The 19,766-nt window shown below is 36.4% G+C and overlaps 1 protein-coding gene and 1 long non-coding RNA gene across 12 annotated transcripts in view; one reads left to right on the plus strand and one right to left on the minus strand.

Annotated features, from left to right (window-relative positions):
• The window catches only part of LOC102160169, a 387,345-nt gene extending 384,401 nt beyond the window's left edge, over positions 1–2,944 (plus strand). For all 10 annotated transcript variants that reach the window (XR_002338312.1, XR_002338317.1, XR_002338315.1 and 7 more), the window contains one exon: positions 2,346–2,944. This is a non-coding gene — a long non-coding RNA (uncharacterized LOC102160169). The remainder of the gene's footprint in view (positions 1–2,345) is intronic.
• Positions 1–19,766, minus strand: part of ADGB (androglobin) — a 160,104-nt gene that overhangs the window by 26,868 nt on the left and 113,470 nt on the right. For both annotated transcript variants that reach the window (XM_021072116.1, XM_013992506.2), the window contains 3 exons: positions 14,580–14,764; positions 6,096–6,289; positions 3,919–4,030 (listed from right to left, as the gene is read on the minus strand). In XM_021072116.1, coding sequence (XP_020927775.1) covers positions 3,919–4,030; positions 6,096–6,289; positions 14,580–14,764 — 491 coding nt within the window. The remainder of the gene's footprint in view (positions 1–3,918; positions 4,031–6,095; positions 6,290–14,579; positions 14,765–19,766) is intronic.

Consider the following 19,766-nt stretch of genomic DNA (forward strand, 5'->3'; position numbering starts at 1 on the left):
CCTTAAGATTGCTTTGGCCAAAGAAGATATACAGATGGCCAACAAACACATGAAAAAATGTTCAACATCGCTGATTATAAGAGAAATGCAAATCAAAACTACCATGAGATACCACCTCACACCAGTCAGAATGGCCATCATTAATAAATCCACAAATAACAAGTGCTGGAGGGGCTGTGGAGAAAAGGGAACCCTCCTGCACTGTTGGTGGGAAAGTAAACTGGTACAGTCACTATGGAGAACAGTTTGGAGATACCTTAGAAATCTATACATAGAACTTCCATATGACCCCTCAATCCCACTCTTGGGCATCTATCCGGACAAAACTCTACTTAAGAGAGACACGTGCACCCGCATGTTCATTGCAGCACTAGTCGCAATAGCCAGGACATGGAAACAACCCAAATGTCCATCGACAGATGACTGGATTCGGAAGAGGTGGTATATATACACAATGGAATACTACTCAGCCATAAAAAAGAATGACATAAGGCCATTTGTAGCAACATGGATGGAACTAGAGAATCTCATACTGAGTGAAATGAGCCAGAAAGACAAAGACAAATACCATATGATATCACTTATAACTGGAATCTAATATCCAGCACAAATGAACATCTCCTCAGAAAAGAAAATCATGGATTGGAGAAGAGACTTGTGGCTGCCTGATGGGAGGGGGAGGGAGTGGGAGGGATCGGGAGCTTGGGCTTATCAGACACAACTTAGAATAGATTTACAAGGAGATCCTGCTGAATAGCATTGAGAACTTTGTCTAGATACTCATGTTGCAACAGAAGAAAGGGTGGGGGAAAAATGTAATTGTAATGTATACATGTAAGGATAACCTAACCCTTTGCTGTACAGTAGGAAAATAAAAAAAATTATATTATATATATATATATATATATATATATAAAGATTGCTTTGGCTATATAGGATCTTTCAATAAAGAGTTTTAGGATTTCATTTTTTCTATGAAAAATGCCACTGTAATTTTGATAGAGATTGCACTGAATCTATACACAGCGGTGTGTAGTATTAACATTTAAAAAATATTGGATTGGAAGCCAGATCTTCAGGCAGCAGCTTTTAAATATGCAAATAGACCTTTCAGGGAAAGACTGGGAGATGAGCTTTTCTGTCTGCTCCCTCTGTGCCAAGCCCTGAGGGGACAGCTGCTTAAGAACATTTTCTTTGTTTACCACAGACTCATGGGTCCCAAAATGCAATCCTTGCTGGCTACCAGAGCCAGGCAATCAAGGAGTGCATCTTCTGAGTGGCAGCTGCGAAAGTCAGGGTGCCAGGCACGTTTCAGGAAGACATTGGCAACCTGGATCAGACCCAAGGAAAAGCATGGAGATAGCATTGGCCAGGCTGTCCTGTCTTCCTCAGGTAGAACTGCAGTCAGCCCCTAGATTGTATGCTAACTGGAAACCCAATCCTCAGGCAGCAGCTTTTAAAGTATGCAAATAGATCTCTTTCAGGGAAGAACTAGGAGATGGATATTTCTGTCTGCTTTCTCTGCACTGAGCCTTGGTGGCCACAGCATCCTTGTAAGCCTATTAAGAACTATCTCTGTTTGCTGCAGTCCTGTGGGTCTTATAGACATAAGCCCCACTGGCTTTTAGGACCAGGTGCCAGTGACTTATGTGGAAGTTTTACTAGCTGGGGCACTAGATGTTTGGTTCAAACCTCTTGCTATGGGAGTTGTGAGTTCCCTTCCAATTGTATGTTGCTGTGCTGGGGGTGGGGGTTATGGCGAGAGTATATCTCAACGTTTCCAACACTTTTTAGGGTGAGTTTTTTCTCATTTGCCTGATGCGTAGGAGTTCATCAGCTAGTTTCTGGGTTTCTTTCTAGAGGGAATTGCTCCTTGATCCTTGTCTGTGGGAGGTGATGAGTTTAGGAGCCTCCTGTGTCACTATCTTAAACCAGAATTTTCAGTTTTCAACTCTTTGGAGTAAATAGTAAAGATCACAATTATTGGTTACATAGTATAAATGAAAAATTAATCAGTCGATCTAAGAAAGAAATGGAAAATTATACTCGAGCCAGACTGAAGATTATAACCTGGGAACACCATTTCAGAAAGCTCCGAGAACTGTTCCACCCATTGTAACCGAGCAGGACCCTGGGAGACCTTCCCAGAGTGGGCCTCTACTCATGTCCTCAACTGCCTTTTTGTCTATAGAAAGACTTTAGTTGAAGAATCAATTTAATCAGGGAAATGAGATAATACAGAGAAAAAGGAAAACAAGACAGAATAATAATAGTTTAGTCATTCAACAAAGTCAAGGACCTTAGGTCTTCCTCATGGACTATAGATAATATTCATGTCCTTGGAGCTGTTTTGCAGGCGCTGAAGCTCTCACCAGATGGAAAAAGTCAACTGGATGCTGCCTGCAAACACCCAGACCCCAGAAGGTTGGTGATGCTGACTCCCAATTACGTCACCACCAGCCAATCAGGAAAATGTCTGTGAGTTGATCATGCCCTGCTCCTTGAACACTGTAAGACTCCTCACTGTCCCCTCCAAGAGGGGCACAGTCCTGGATGCATGAGCTCGCTGTGATCCCTGCTGTGTTCCTGCTTTGCCTGGCAATTAAAGCTACTTTTTCTGTTTCCTCCAACTCTGTCTCCGAGTTTCTATTTGGCATCGGTGTACAGAGGCAGCTGAGATTTCAGCAACACCTTTAGAAGTCAAGGCACAGTTATAAAACTTTTTTGCACCAGAGGGCTGTACATTGAATGACATTTATCGACAGCTTACACAATCCGGATCTAAGTCTCTTCATGGACTATATTGTATAGTTTTATTTTTAGAATAATGTACACATGTTATTTTTTATGATTATCACATTTACTTGTTTCAGTCTTCCTTTTATTTTTATAATATCCTCCATTATTATCTATGTATTGGAATGTTAAAATATCATCCCATCTCTCTTGGCTGAAGTTTAAACTTTTTGTGCCATTTTGCTTTAAAGTGTCACTTTTAGACTACTTACAGTAGTCATTTTTTATCTAACTTTAAAATTTTATCCTTCTAATTGATTAATAATCCATTTATATTTATCGTAATTACTGTCTTATTAGGACTTACTTCTGGCATTCTGTTTTTATTTATTTTAATTAATTAATTAAACTAGCTGATGAAGTAGTTCAGGTTTAATTATTATATTGCATAATGTGATTTAAAGTTTAGGAGTAGAGGCTATGTGAGATTTTTAAAAATCTGAAGCATCAAACTATTATTTTCTGCTCAGGAATATTGAGAATAGTTCATTTACATTTTGAAAAAATAAAGCTTAATCTTTCTTCAGTAGGAGATTTTCCTTCTTTTAAATATTTTTTAAAAATGTATTTTTAGGAGTTCCCTCTGTGGCTCAGTCATTAATGATCCTGACTAGAATCCATGAGGAAGCAGGTTCCATCCCTGGCCTCGCTAAGTGGGTTAAGGATCCGGTGTTGCTGTGAGCTGTGGTGTAGGTCACAGATCCAGCATTGCTGTGGCTGTGGTGTAGGCCAGCAGCTGTAGCTCTGATTGGACCCCTAGCCTGGGAACCTACATATGCCACAGGTGAGGCCCTAAAAAAAGGTATTTTTAGGGTTATACTTTCGCAACAACTTGGACAAACATAATTTTATAACTAGAAAGGTTTCCTGTACATTTCTTGGTCATTAAGTAATTTTTATGATGTGGAGAAAATTAGTTTAAACTAGGCCAAAAAATCATATATTTGTGGGTTTTATAAACCACACAGTAAAGATTCTGAAACATGTAATCAATTAACAAGAAATGCCACTGGATCAAAGTACAAATTGTAAGCAGAAATGTTTTGATAATCACATGATACATTTACTATTAAATATTTATATCAGATATAAAACATATGAATGACGTATAGGGTGACATACCTTTGTTATCATTTTTCTCTAAGTCTTTTAGTGCTTGAACAAACATCAGCTGACTTTCAGTGAGAGGCCAACTGTTATATAACACCAAACACTGTATAATATACTTGTATACCTGTGATAGAAAATGCAGGGTTTAAGCACAAACAATAAAAATAAACATAGTGTGTGCCTAATAATTTATTATTTTAAGCACATAAGTGCGTATTTTTCTGGATCATACAATAATAATTTAGATCCTGTCCGATGTTCTCCTAAATTTAGTAACAGCACAGTCTGTAAAAGTTTATCTTCACATCCTCATCAATACTTACCACCATGTATGCTAGTATTTATAATTTTTTCATTTATGTTTCCACATAAGATTTATTTATTTTACTTTTGTTACTCATCAAGTTTGGAAACAACTACATTCTTCTCTTAAAAAGGATTGGAAGGTTTGTATTTTCTGTTTTCTAGAACAATTTATTCCTCAAAAGTCTATTAGATCTATCCTACGGTCAGTTGGGTCTATGGCTTTTTTGGAAAGGATGTGATTTTGGTTATCATTGTGGTTTAATTATTCTTATTTACTCTTCTTCTTATTTCATATTTTCTATTTTTTGGTGGAGCAGCTACCCATTCTTTCCCCTGTCCCTGAAATTTTATATTTAAAACAATTTTTCTAAGTTCTATGTTTACTAGCATAGAGTTGTATATAATACTTAATTAAAAAAAAAAGTTGTTTGCATTTACACCTCCACCCTATTATTTTTTATTCTGTATTTGATTTATTTATATTTTCTTTCTTTTTCCTTACTTGATTGGTCATGCAAGAAGCATGTCTATTTTATTAATTGTAAAAAAGCTTAGGTTTATTAATCTTCCTGAATTTTGTTCCCTATTTTGTCAATTTCTACCCTTATTTTTATTAAAATTTTTTCTTTTTGAGTTATTCTTTTACTCTTTTTTCTAAGTTTTTGTTTCAATAGCTTGTCTCATTTGTTTTTATCATTCATACTTTCTGATGAATTAATTTAAAAGTCAACATTCCACTGAATGTTACTTTAGAAGTGGTTTACAAATTTTGATTTGTGCTTTTTTATTTTTAATGAGTTCCCTGTATTTCACAATTTCTTTTTTAATGATTTTTTAAAATACTAGTTAGTGTATCTGACTTTGTTTCCACATTTAAATAAGTTGTTAATTATCAATTTCTATATTATTGCATTATGTTCAGATAACACACAATATAGTTTGGTTTTTATCAAGGCTTCTTGTGTGTTCTATGAAAAAGTACATTATATTTTTATTAGGTGAAGTGCTCTATATAGATTTCTAAAGGATTAAGCTTATGGTGATATTTCAAATCATAACGATCAAATGTATTTTGTTTTTCAGCTTGGGTCTACTAGTTTCTGAGAGATGTGTGTTAAAATTTTCAACTATGAATTGTTAATTTATTTTTCTCTATAGTTCTATTAGTTTTTGCTTTTTATTTGAGTCTGGGCAGTGAGGTGTCTATGTGTAAGTTATTATCACACGTAACTTGTTTTAGTCTTCCTTTTATTTTTATAATATCCTCCATTGTTATCTATGTATTGGAACATTAAAATATCATCCCATCTCTCTTGGCTGAAGTTTAAACTTTTTGTGCCATTTTGCTTTAAAGCGTCACTGTGAGACTACTTACAGTAGTCATTTTTTATCTTTAAAATTTTATCCTTCTAATTGATAAATAATCCATTTGTATTTATCGTAATTACTGTCTTATTAGGACTTACTTCTGACATTGTTTTTATTTATTTATTTTAATTAATTAATTAATTTTCTTGCTTTCCAATGGAGAGATCATGTTTTCTTTTATTGCTTTAAAATTTGTGCATTGTTCTTTATTTCTTCAATTCAAGGCACATGCAATTCAGTTTTTATTAACATATGGCTTTGAAAAAGTCACATAGCCTCTTAATTAATATGTAATGTAAGATGATAACATCTATCTGTTAGTGTAACAAATTTATCACATATTTTAAAGTCCTGGCACAGAGAAAATGTCAGTAATTCTTCAATTGTGGTTATATACCAATGGCACTGCACATAAAAAGCATTAAACATTAATAATTTTAGGAAAATAATTGTTTCAATATATATTACATTTTTACAGTCAGTGACACCGAGTAATTCTTTTAAATGTAAATTACCTGCTGTGGTGTGCTGGCATTTTCTTCTGTACTGGGTACAGACACGGTTTCCTCATCCAAAATAGGTTGACCAGAGTCTGCTACTGCACTTCCGGGTCTTTTATAGGATTTCTGACTTCCCTGGGCAGATTTCTTCTTAAGGTAAAAGTCTTGCTCTCTCTTGAATGAAGCATGACTCAGAATTTGCTTACTAGCTGAATATAAGAAATAGTATGTTTAAGGTAAAATATGTGGAATGCGTAATTACTGATTGTTGTGTTATTTAGTTATATCCCTGTATGAAAAGCTCAAAGGAACAGGTCAGTTTGTTTTGTTTTAATGAGACGAAAAGCAGCATCGGAGTTCCTGTTGTGGCTCGGTGGGTTAAGAACCTGACTATATCTATGACGATGAGGTTTGATCCCTGACCCCTCTCAATGGGTTAAAGGATCTGGCGTTGCCATGAGCTATGGTGTATGTGGCAGACATGGCTTGGACCTAGTAGTGCTGTGGCTGTGGTGTAGACCGGCAGCTGCAGCTCCAGTTTGACTTCCAGCCTGGGATCTTACGTATGCTGTAAGTGCAGCCCTGGAAAAAAAAAAAAAAAAAAAAAAAAAAAAAAAAAAAAGGATTTCTGTCATGGCTCAGCAGTAACAAATCCAGCTAGTATCCAAGAGGACATGGGTTTGATCTCTGGCTCATTGGGTTCACGATCTAGTGTGGCCTGTAGGTTGCAGATGCAGCCTGGATCCACGTGGCTATGGCTGTGGTGTAGACCAGCAACTATAGCTATGATTTAATTCCTAGCCTGGCAACTTCCATATGCTGCAGGTGCAGCCCTAAAAAAATTAAAAAAAAAAAAAATAACCCAACATCACTGGCTTCTTGGCCTATTATAATTGTAGATAAACTTGCATAGAGTGGTGCATATTCTGAGTAACCGCTGATTACAAAAAGCGTGTACAACAATTCAACAATGTCCATTCATTCTATGCTACTCAAATGATACCAGACATTCTTCTTCAGTGTTTAATACTATGTATGTGTATATGACTACAATTTTTAATTTCTACATTCATTATGTGATAATTAATAATATAAGGATGATTGGGGGATATAAATAGATGCAAATTGAATGTTAATTAATTCATCAAACATGTACTGAGGGAACATAAGTGAATAACACAGGGAAATTCAAATTCCAGCAATGACAGAATGGACATTAGGTTCGTTTTCACACCATTAAAAAAAGGATAAAATTGGACAAAAAGCATAAAGCAAGTATTTTAAGGCACTGGACAACAGACAGCCTAGGACTGTGATCCTTGAGAGAAAGGCAACACTCAAGGTGATCTCTCCATTCTTCACATGTCTGCCCATGGGGACCGTCTCCCCAGTGGAAAAGGGAAATTGAATCCAAATAGTAAACAGCTCTGTCAACTTTAGGAAGCAAACACTGGAATTCAAGGCTCCTGAAACAACTAAAATTTGTGATGCAGGGTACCAGAAAGGAGGCATCAGAGCAGGAAAGGAACTCAGAAATATGCATAGGGGTCCACTTGAACCTTTAGCTGAATTTTAAACTTCATTTGGGAGTTCCCGTCGTGGCCCAGCGGAAACGAATCTGACTAGTATCCATGAGGATGCAGGTTTGATACGTGGCTTCACTCAGTGGGTTGAGGATCCAGTGTGGCTGCGAGTTGTGGTGTAGGTTGCAGATATGGCTCAGATTTGGCGTTGCTGTGACTGTGGTATAGGTCGGCAGCTATAGCTCAGATTTGACCCCTAGCCCAGGAATCTCCATATGCCACCAGTGCTGCCCTAGAAAAATAAATAAATAAATAAACTTCATTTGTACAAATACCTAGCAATACCTAATAAACAATTAGTGGAAGATTGTGAGCTTAATGGAGCCTCTAAAGGTGACAGTGTTGAGAGACATTAGCATTCTGCCAAAATAAGGAAAATTTAATGAAAAATATAGGGCATTCAGTTGAAACTCAAGAAAGGCTATTCTTTAAGAGTAGAGGTATCGGAGTTCCTGTCGTGGCGCAGCGGTTAACGAATCCAACTAGGAACCATGAGGTTGCGGGTTCGGTCCCTGCCCTTGCTCAGTGGGTTAAGGATCCGTCGTTGCTGTGAGCTGTGGTGTAGGTCGCAGGCGCGGCTCGGATCCCGCGTTGCTGTGGCTCTGGCATTGGCCAGCGGCTACAGCTCTGATTCGACCCCTAGCCTTGGAACCTCCATATGCCGCGGAAGCGGCCCAGAGAAATAGCAAAAGAGACCAAAAAAAAAAAAAAAAAAAAAAAAAGTAGAGGTACCTTAAGCCTAGTGTAATGGAAACTCTAGACCTGCCTTAAAAAAGCTTAAAACAAAGTTTTGGCAAGATTACGCTAAACTGTCAATAAATTGCAGAAAAAATTAAACAATCTTTTAATAAAGACAGAATGATCTAGAGTCTTAGTAATGTAGAAGATACAACAGACAGTACACAATGTAAATCACTTGAGAAAAAAGTCAATAGAAATATCCCCATAGTTGACAAAGATGTTGGACTTAGCAAACACAGCTATTAACAATGTGTTTAAGGATTTAAGGGAAAAGGTTGACATAATGAAAGGACACATAGTGAATATCAACAGAAAAATGAACTATATAAAGAATAAAAAAATTCTACATCTGACTGTAACTGAAATGAGACATTCCTAGATGGACTTAAACTTTGTCAAATGTAGAAGAAAAGATTAGTAATCTTGAAAATAGGCAATACACATGATCGAGAAGGAGGCAAAGAATAACCAAAAAAAAAAATAATAATAATAATAAAAAAATAAAAGAAAAAACTGAACAGAGGCTAAATAACCCATGGTCTGATATTGCAGTGGGTGGAAAATTAAGCCCCCCAAAAGAGATATATCCTTCTAGAACCTCAGTATGTAACCTTATTACAAAAGTGTTTGTAGCTATAATTAAGGTAAGGATTCCACTGAGCTCAACCTGGATTACAGAGGGCACTAAGTCCTTAAAAGAGAAAAGAAGAAGACACAGATACACAGAAAGACCGTCATGTGAAAACAGCGGCAGGTATTGACAGAGTTGTGCCCTCATATGCAAAGAAATGCCAAGAGCTGCCAATAGCTAGAAAAGGCAAAGAAGGATTCCCTTGTAGAGGTTTTAATGGAATTGTGGCCCTGATAGCACCCTGATTTTGGGCTTGCGCCCTGTAGAACTAATACATTTTTCTTGTTGAAAGCCATCAAGTTTGTCATGATTTGCAGCAACAGCCTTAGGAAATGAATATAGACATCAAATGATATAATTTATGTGTATTTGTATTCCTAAATGGAGGTCCTATAAAAATAAAATACTTAGGTATAAATTTAATAACCTGTTTGTAAACTCTGTACATTGAGGGTGTAAAACAATATTTTTATTGTTGAGAGAAATTACAGACCTACTGTGTTCATGGACCAGAGCACTCAGTTTTGTTGAGATGGCAATGCTCCCCAAGTTTAACAAAATTCCAATTAAAAGCTAAAGCTGTAAAACAAGGGTGGACTATCCACACAACAGAATAATACTCAGCAATATAAAAAGCAATGGAATAGCAACAACATAGATAAATCTTAAAAATGTTATGCTGAGCAGAAGATACCAGTGCCAAGAGTATTTACAGTTTTCCACTTTCATGAAGTTCTGGAAGACGTAAAACTAGTTTACTGTGATGGAATTGTGAACAGTGGTTGCCTCTGGGAGTTGGAGAATTGAATGAAAATAGGTTCAGGGACTTTTTCTGGATGATAGAAATGAGCCTTGCTTTGTGTGCATCTACTTTAAAAAAGAAAAAAATAAATATTAGAAAATAGGTAAAAGATAGTTCTTTTTAGCAATTCGCTTGTACACTTGAAATAGTCAGCATAAACACTCTCAGGAATAATGAGAGATCAGGAAGAGTGCAGGCCACAAGATAGTTATGCAAGGGTCAGCTAGAAGGTATAATTAATTTAAAAATGAAACATGATGGCAGAATTCAGAAAAAAAGCATATTTATCAAAATAAATTGTAAATGGATTACATTAATCCATTTCAGAGACTAGAATTTTGTATTCAATGGGGAAAAAAATACTCTTTTATAAGAGAAAGTTTGAAAAACTAAATGTATGAACTGAAATGAACAGGCAATTGAAAACAAATGAAAGAATCAGTGTTAATATCAGACAACCTATTAATGTTGAAAAAAGGGGAGTTTCCATTGTGGCTCAGGGGTAACAAACCTGACTAGTATCCACGAGGATGTGGGTTTGATCCCTGGACTTGTTCAATGGGTTAAGGTCCAACATTGAGGTGAGCTGTGGTGTAGGTTGCAGACACGGCTCGGATCCTGCAAGTAACTTCCATATGCCATGTGTGCGGCCCTAAAATAAGTAAATGAATAAATAAATAAAGTTGAAAAAAGGATGCTTTCAAATTCATTTAAAAAATGCAACATATTGTGGCTCAGGGGGTTAAGAATCCGACTGGTATCCTTGAGGATGTGGGTTTGATCCCTGGCCTCACTCAGTGGGTTAAGGATCTGGCATTGCCTATGGTGGAGTTTGTAGACATGGCTCAGATTCTGTGGTGCTGTGGCTGTGGTGTAGGCCAGCAGCTGCAGCTTAGATTTGACCCCTAGCCTGGGAACTTCCATATGCCTCAGGTGTGGCCCTAAAAAAGCAAAAAGCAAAACAAAACAAAATCAGTAAGTACAAAGTAAATGTAGAACTTTATGCAACTTGTGACATAATATAAAATGTACAAAATGAAAAACACTAGAGATGAATTTTTTACATATTTCACAATGAAAGTAGATCTTAACATATTTTTCTCAGAAACTTACATACCAATGAGATGAAATGTAGATGACAACTGAAATTTTTAAATATCGCAGCGAGTTTTTTATTATAGAAAGTATGTGTGCATGTGTGTGCATGTGTGTATTTAGACAACAAACTATTTACCTACAAAACAGACCCTAAGTGTTCTTTGTAAACCTCAGCATAGCAAAAGTGATTTCAATAAGGTCACAGAAAAACATTTATCAAATCCTCAAAATAGAAAATATATAAGCCACACTGTAACTCCACAAAACTTCACAATAACAAAATAGCCAAAATAATTTTAACAAAGAATACATTTTTAAAGTAATTTTTAACAAAGAATACATTTAAAAAATATTATTTTTTATTAACAATAAAAATTAATATTTAAAAGTATGCAAACATATTCAGAAAAATTTTATGGAGGGTTTTTTTTTGTCTTTTTTGTCTTTTGGGGACCACACCTGCAGCATATGGAGGTTCCCAGACTAGGAGTTGAATCAGAGCTACAGCTGCTGGCCTGCACCACAGCCACAGCAACACCAGATCCAAGCCGCGTCTGCAGCCTACACCACAGCTCACGGCAATGCCAGATCCTTAATCCACTGAGCGAGGCCAAGGAATGAACGTGCAACCTCATGGTTCCTAGTTGGATTCGTGTCCACTGAGCCACAAACGGAACTCCGTAAATGTAAGTCTGAGCTCTGTAGTCATCTGTATTTTTAAAGAACCCTGTGTAAACAAATGTGTGCAGATCCATTTGAAATACTAGATGAAACTGTCGCTTTTAAATAAAAATAGATATTGGAAAAGTGAAAGAAAGTTTGAAGAAAATAATTATTGAAATTGTTGAAAAGATAATTAAAAACAAAGAAAGATAGCCCCTCAAAACATGACTTAGATAATTTTGAGGTAAAATCTAATACAAAAAAATGTGGAGTTCCCTGGTGGCCCAGCAGTTAAAGATTCAGCATTGTTACTGCTGTGGCTTGGGTTCAATCCCTGGCCCTGGAAAGTCCACATGCTCTGAGTGTAAAGGGGGCAGGTGTCAGGAAATAAACAAACAAATGATTTCTGTAGTATTTGAATGGCTTCCAAAATTAGAAAGTTTCCAAATTAAATTTCAAAAATTTGTCATAATTCTAACTTGAGAACCTGGAAAGAATAGTGTAGTGTGCACACACAGAGAGAAAAACACCCACAGAGACATAGAGTTAATAATAGAATCTAACAAACTAAATAAAATTGCATATTCTAAACATGGGAATGTATTAAAACATCATAGAAAAATACGTTTAATATTGAGAATGATTCCAGATTGGGAGTTCTTGTCATGGCACAGAGGAAAGGAATCCAACCAGAAACCATGAGGTTGTAGGTTCGATCCCTTGCCTCGCTCAGTGGGTTAAGGATCTGGCATTGCTGTGAGCTGTGGTATAGGTGGCAGACACGGCTCGGATCCTGTGTTGCTGTGGCTATGGCGCAGGCCAGCGGCTGTAGCTCCAATTAGACCCCTAGCCTGGGAACCTTCATATGCCATGGGTGCGGTCCTAAAAAATAAAACAAAAAAACAAAAAAAAACAAACAAAACCCAAAAGACAAATAAAAAAGGAATGATTCCAAATTAAAAATTAATTTATGAAATTCAAAAAAGATAAAATTTGATGACTTCTATAAACAACAAAATGAGTAGTTAAAAAATTTCAGATTAGTTCCATGTTAAAATTCTTAGCTATCAATAGAAAAAAATTTCTTAAATGTTATAAAATGTTATTAGAAGTCACAATAAAATTAATACTTAATGGAAAATGCTATAAGCCTTCCTATTTAAGAAAAGGAAATATATCATCATTGCTCTTACTTAACATTGATTTGTAGATCCCAACTGATGCCACAAATAAGAAAAAGTCGTAAGAAGAAATACCAATCACCAAAACTGGTAAAATCCTAGTTCCGTTTAAAATGAGAATGCAAAACTGGTAAATAGAGGCATAAAAGCTAAAATGCAAACAGTATTTTTTCTGGGTAGCATGATTACAAGGAATTTCTTGTTGCCTTGTTTACAATTTTCTATTTTTCAAATTTTCTACATTGGGTATGTGTTATTTTTATAGTCAGAACCAAGTTATGAAAACAACTGAATATATCTCCCAGTTTCACCATTGCCATCATTTCAGAAATAATTTAATTTTATTAATTAAAAGCTCTTGTGATAATAGGACAAATCTGATTCCATATTAGATCTGTTCCTTACATTTTAACCTTTGTCCTCCGTTGCTTGCAGTTAAACATGCTGGCTCTGCACCACTCATTAAAAAAAAAAAATGTATATATATTGCTGCTCATAGAAATGTACAGGACAGCCTATTTTCAAGGCTATAACCTTTAAGATAAAGGTTTGAAATAAAAAGTTGCAGAACAGAGAATAACATTTGCTTTTGTTGGAGGTTTACCAGAACGTGGTGCACCGACTGTGACCTGACCTACCGGCACAGGTGCAAGAACAAAGGATTTCTGTACCAAGAAGTTGCATCTCCCTCTCCCCCTCCCCTTTCTTGTATAAAAGAAGTGTGAATTCTGACTGGGGGGAGATGGTTCTTTGAGACACTAGTCTGCCATTTTCTGGGTCTGCTGGTTCTGACTAAAGGCATTATTCCTTGTGCTGACAACTCCTCTCCCAACTTAGCGGCCTCTCATGTGAAGAGCAGAACAAGCTTGGACTCAGTTTCAGGACTATGCAAGTGATAACTTTAAAGTTTCTGTTAGTTTTAATAAGCAGAATATTTTCTAAAAATAATGTCCTCAGCTGGCACTGTGATCTTGGACTGCGAGCAGCCAGGACTGTGATATAATACATTTCTGTTGTTCAACTCACCTGCTTTGCCAGTTTGTGGGCATTTGTTGGGGCAGCCCTCTTGAACTAACACTGCCTTATGTCAGGTCACACACTTGGGTAATTTAGAAGCTTCTACCTAGTTGCTTTCCCTGTCTCCAGTTATGCTCCCCTTCAGCCATTCAACACAACTGCAGTCTTGGGAGTGAGGGTTGTTTTTTTTTTTTTTCATTTTCCATACCTTTTGTGATTACATATAATTTCATAATAATACAGTTTTAACCCATTACTATCTATTCTTAGAAGTTATATTCAAAGTACTTTTTCAATTCATACTGTGCAGACACAATATCTTAACACAAGCCTATTAAGGACATTTTTCTTAAAATTTTCCAAAGCCTCTCCTTGCCTCTATGATAAAATCTAAGTCCGCTGCCTTATATGGCCCTTCAGGAACCCAGCCAACAATGGGTCTTACTACTTGCTATTGCACTCACAAATGAAACAAAATCAAAGTAAAACATTTTTTTCAAAATAATAAAAATGTATTTCTTATTCAAAAATCTAAGAAGGATCATGTAATAAAAAAGTCTTTAAAGAATTGTTGTAAAAATCTATTGATCTTCAGAGACTAATTTGGCACACAAATGCAATCTGTGTTGCAGTTTTTGAGAAATATTTTACCGTGTTAACAAATTCTACTGATTTAAATGTTTACTTGCTGTTTTGACTTAAAAACTTTGAAAATCAGTTACGTAAACATAAATATCTGTTTATCAATCTAAATAACCAACCTGAAAAGCCACACTTACTTACACTGAGAGCTCAAGGCTTTCTCATTCCCCAAGAAGTTAACTGTCGGAATTATAGCTTGGCCCTTCCCAGTGGAGCTCACGATAACCTCTTCATTTTCTAGGATCTGTAGCTTGATAAATGCATCTGGTTTAGATACACGTACCTGTATTGTAACAGGATGTGGTAGTGCAACTTTAATTGAGTACCTATAAAGAAAAATATTCACTTTTATAAGCAAGTGTGTTGGTCTTTCCCTCAAGTCAGTATAGGAAACTGAATCATTTGCTGATACGACAATCTATGAGTAGAGCCACTGGTAAAATCAGATAAAATCCCAGAAATATTAGTGCTATTTGAGACTTTGGCAAAAGATCCCGATAGGCTATAGTAAAATGAAGTAAGTATAGGAAGTTTATTATCATCATACCCCAGACAGGAAATAGAACTTATTATTTAGATAAGATAGGCAGTCATAAAACTTGATAGATTGCAAATTATTGTCACATCAAACCTTTCTTTCCATTTTGCCCTCTTCTCCAGCTGGACAAAAAGCACAATTGGTAGTAGCTTTCAAAACTTCTTTGAATCTCAAAAATACAGAGAAATTAAAAGTAGTACCTCTCTCCTGCACTCTCACACTTTAATCATGCCAGTTGGGAACCTCTTGCAAAATGACTGAAAATGAGCTGTCTAATGCCTTTCCAACTCCTTCCTTAAAGAGTTTTTTCTTGTTCTGTTGGTTTGTTTTTTTCTCATTTTAGGTGAATCCGTGCAAAAACACAGGACTCTATCAACTGTCAATTTCTCTAGAAATTTGCTTCTCTCCTCTACCTTCAATTTCCCCATTTTACTCCTCCTGGGCATTGGATTTTGTACCTGAGCAGGTCTCATTCATTTAAAAAGAGATCAAAACAAAACAAAAAACAAAATAAAATGAAGCGAAACCTTCAATCAACCCTGCTGTCCAGCCTTGGCTGTTATTTCACTCCCCAGCTCATAATCTAAGACAGTTTTACGTCCATTGGCAGCCTCCTCACCTCCCACTGACTCACAACACTGCTCTTCCTCCAGCCATGGTGCTGAGCTTGGTTTTGCCACTCTTTCAAGCAGCTTGTCATCGCCCAAATAGAAACCTCAGTTCTTATCTTCCTTGACCTCTAGGAGAATTTGACAAGGTTGAATCAACCCTCATTTCCTCTTTCTTCACAAACCTTTTCCCCCTGAGCATAACAACTTTTGTACCTCCTATTTCGGGGGTGCTCTTTTTAGACTTCTCTCACATGGACCTTCCCATAAATGTCAGAGCATCTTAACATTCTGTCCTGGATCTGACTCTCTTTGTACAAACTTTCCTGGGCACTTCGATGGGCAGGAACAGAATATGACTTCCAAATCTGGGTCTCCGGCCCAACTTCCCTATGCAATGTCACTCAGACATTTTAATGACCTACCATGTTAAACAACTAAAAATGAATTAATTGTCATTCTGTTGCCCAAGTGGAAAATGGAGTCCAATAGTAACCAATGGTTCCCCCCAAGGTCAAATCCCAATCAACCAAGGCTATCAATCTTCCTTCCTCGATATCTTCAAATCCTATCTTGAATTCCCATTGTGGGTTAATGATCCTGTTGTCTCTGTCATTCATTTGATCCCTGGCCCCAGGAACTTCCATTTGCCATGGTTGTGGCCAAAAAAAAAAAAAAAAAACCCTTATGCTGTAGTCTTAACTCTAGTACCTCATAGTGTCACCATTCTTGAAGACATTGTCTCCCAGAGATAATCAAGTTAAAATGAGGTCCTTTATAAAAAAAAAAAAAAAAAAGGAAATTTGGAAAACAGAGGCACAGGGAGAATGCTGCCTGAAGAGGAAGACAAAGACCAGGGTGATAAATCGACAAGTCAAAGAATGCCAATTACCAGAAACCTCTAGAAGTTAGCACAAAGCATGGAGTATTTTATCCCTCAGTCCCCAGCAGACACTGTGGTCTCAGACTTCCAGCAGCCAGGACTGTGAGATAATACATTTCTGTCACTCAAGCCACCTACTTTGCCCACTTGTGGGCCTTTGATAGGGCAGCCCCAGTGAACAAGCACTGCCTAATTTCAGGCTGCCATTATCACACACCTAGGTGATTTAGAAGCTTCTACCTGGTTGTGACCACTGTCTCCAGTTATGCTCCCCTTCATCCATTCAACACAACTACAGTCTTGTTAGTGAGCTCCCCCCACCCCATTTTCCATGCCTTTTGCGATTACATGTAATTTCACATTAATATAGTTCTAACATCATTTTCTGTTCTTAGAAATTATATTCAGAGTACTTTTTCAATTCATACACAATATTTTAACACAAGTCTATTAATGCCACTTTTCTTAAAATTCTCCAAAGCATCTCCTTGCCTCTGTGGTAAAATCTGAGTCTCTTGCCTTATAAGCTCCTTCAAGAAAGGGCCAACCTCTGGGTATTACTGTCTGCTAAAGCACTCTAGAACCCCCCCTTGCAAACAAGACAAATGTCTTTAGTTCCCTGAAAAGGTCATACACTCTTTAATTTCTGAACTTTCCATGTGCTATAGTCAGTTCTTTCCTCATCTTCCCCCAAACTCAGCTTGACAGTGTCAGGACCAGCTGCTGGGACTAATTTAGGTGTTCTTTTCAATATCATGGCTGAGTCTATTAGAGGCCCTGCTGTGTAATACAACGTTTTCCTACCATAGTAGTTAAAATACTCTATCACAGTTGTTATTTTTAGTTACTGGCACATTTCATTCCTTTTCTCTAATTTTTTTTTTTTACTTTCTTTCTAATAAGGCAGTATGTGAATGTATTACAAGAAGCAGATAGATTAAAAAGAGAATTCTCCAACCCTTTCACTGCCTTCAGTTTTTGTGCTTTCTTTCATTTAGCATTTTCTCTAAAATCTTACCTATAAAATATATTTTATATATATATGATATATCAATGACTACAAATGTAAGAAAATATACTTGGTATATACTGTATATATTGTTCTGTAATTTAATTTTGTTGTTGATTATCTTTCATTGCAAAAACATGAGCATGTTTGTTAAAAGGAAAAATATTTCAAAGAATAAATAAGAATTATAGTATAGCCAGAATACAACGAATTATTGTAAAAGAATTATACAAGAAAAATCAGCCAGAATACAATGAATTATTATTTGTGCATATATTGTCAAAAATACTTAGGTTTTCCCTTTGAAAATCAACCTACCGATATATAAAGTGTCTTTAAAATATAAAATCTCTTTGAAATAATAAATCTTTAGTTAATAATCAAAAATCGGAGTTCCCGTCGTGGCGCAGTGGTTAACGAATCCGACTAGGAACCATGAGGTTGCGGGATCGATCCCTGCGCTTGCTCAGTGGGTTAACGATCCGGCGTTGCCATGAGCTGTGGTGTAGGTTGCAGACGCTGCTCGAATCCCGCGTTGCTGTGGCTCTGGCGTAGGCCAGTGGCCACAGCTCCGATTCGACCCCTAGCCTTGGAACCTCCATATGCCACGGGAGCAGCCCAAGAAATAGCAAAAAGACAAAAAAAAAAAAAAAAAAAAAGGAAATCTTCTTTGACTGTAAACCAGCTATACTGGAAAAAATAAAAATCATTATAACAAAAAAAAAGAAACCTTCTTTAATATTTATAACAAAATATGCCTATTACATCTCTATTAATACTGTAGAAAAAGTAGAAAAGGTAATTTGTAACAACAGGGAATAACCAATAACCAAACAACTTGTATATTCATAAGAATGATTATTAGATAATCATGAAAAAGAGTTCACAAAAAGTCTTAGTATTGGAAATGCTAACACTATAATGTTAAGTAAAAAGGTCAGATTATAAAATTTTATGCTATGATTGTAATAACGTTAAACTGCAAACTAGAAAAATACTTTAAGAAAATACAATGATTGTTTCTAGGTTGTTTGATTATGGGATTATTTTTATTTCCTTTTTTTTTTTTTTGTCTTTTTGTCTTTTTAGGGGTGCCTCCCCAGCATATGGAGGTTCCCTGGCTAGGGGTCTAATCGGAGCTGTAGCCGCCGGCCTACGCCAGAGCCACAGCAATGCCAGATCCAGCTGCGTCTTTGACCTATGCCACAGCTCATGGCAACGCCGGATGCTTAACCCACTGAGTGAGGCCAGGGATAGAACCACCAACCTCATGGTTCCTAGTCAATTTCGTCTCCACTGCACCACGACAGAATGCCTATTTTTATTTCCCTAATAAGATATTTACGTATTTTCCAAATTTTCTGTGTAGAAAAATATACATTAAAGAAAAGAAAGTATTCTAACAACTTATTTAATTGAAATTTAATGAAAATTTAACAATATCTAAAGAAGGCCAATTATGTATCGGGCATATATCAATTTGTCCCACATTGATACAACACAGCTCCTGCCTCAATTGAACATTAATTCTCATGTAGGTTGATGTGAAATTAACCAGATAAAATTTGATATGTCATATTCTCAGAAAGCAAGACTTCAGAAACATGACCAGACCAACTAGTTCTATTTCAGAGGTTTGAGTACAAACATTAGACTGTTGAAAATTATCATTAAAAGTGATAAGTTTTGCTAGGTGGAGAAAAGGAAACAGGATATAACAAGACAAGAGGAAAGGCATGAGCAAGATGAAATCACACTACATATATGTTAGGAGTTGGTCCTTAGCCTCATCAAGAGAGTGTGCCACATGTTGGGTGGATTGGCAAGTTTGTGATTTGGATTTTATTCTATGCCAATGGAAAGTTGCCTAAAATTTTAAAGGTAATCTAGTAGTAAACAATGGTTATGTAAGTGAATAAGGAGAGAGAGGGAATAGAGAGTAACAAGAAAAGTGAAAATAACGGAAACATGGATGCCAGAAACACAGCATTTCTGCAGACATACTATAATGAAGTCTTGAAATAGTGGAGGACGCTGAGAATAAAGAGGAGGGCATAGAGATAAGAGGTATATGGGAATTAGAACCCAAAGGACAGTTTAATAAAAGAGAGTGGAGTTCATGGTGACGATATTCATGGAGAATATACAGATGAGCATGACAAAAAGGATGAGTCAGTAGATATGGAGAAACTCATACAAGAAAACAGTCAGAGATGGAGGAGAATATGGAGAGAGTAATAGAAGGAAGAGTGTCAGGAAAGATATTTAATGAAAGTCAAATAGGAAGAGG

Source organism: Sus scrofa, chromosome 1 (assembly GCF_000003025.6).
Source record: "Sus scrofa isolate TJ Tabasco breed Duroc chromosome 1, Sscrofa11.1, whole genome shotgun sequence".
Taxonomy (NCBI): domain Eukaryota; kingdom Metazoa; phylum Chordata; class Mammalia; order Artiodactyla; family Suidae; genus Sus; species Sus scrofa.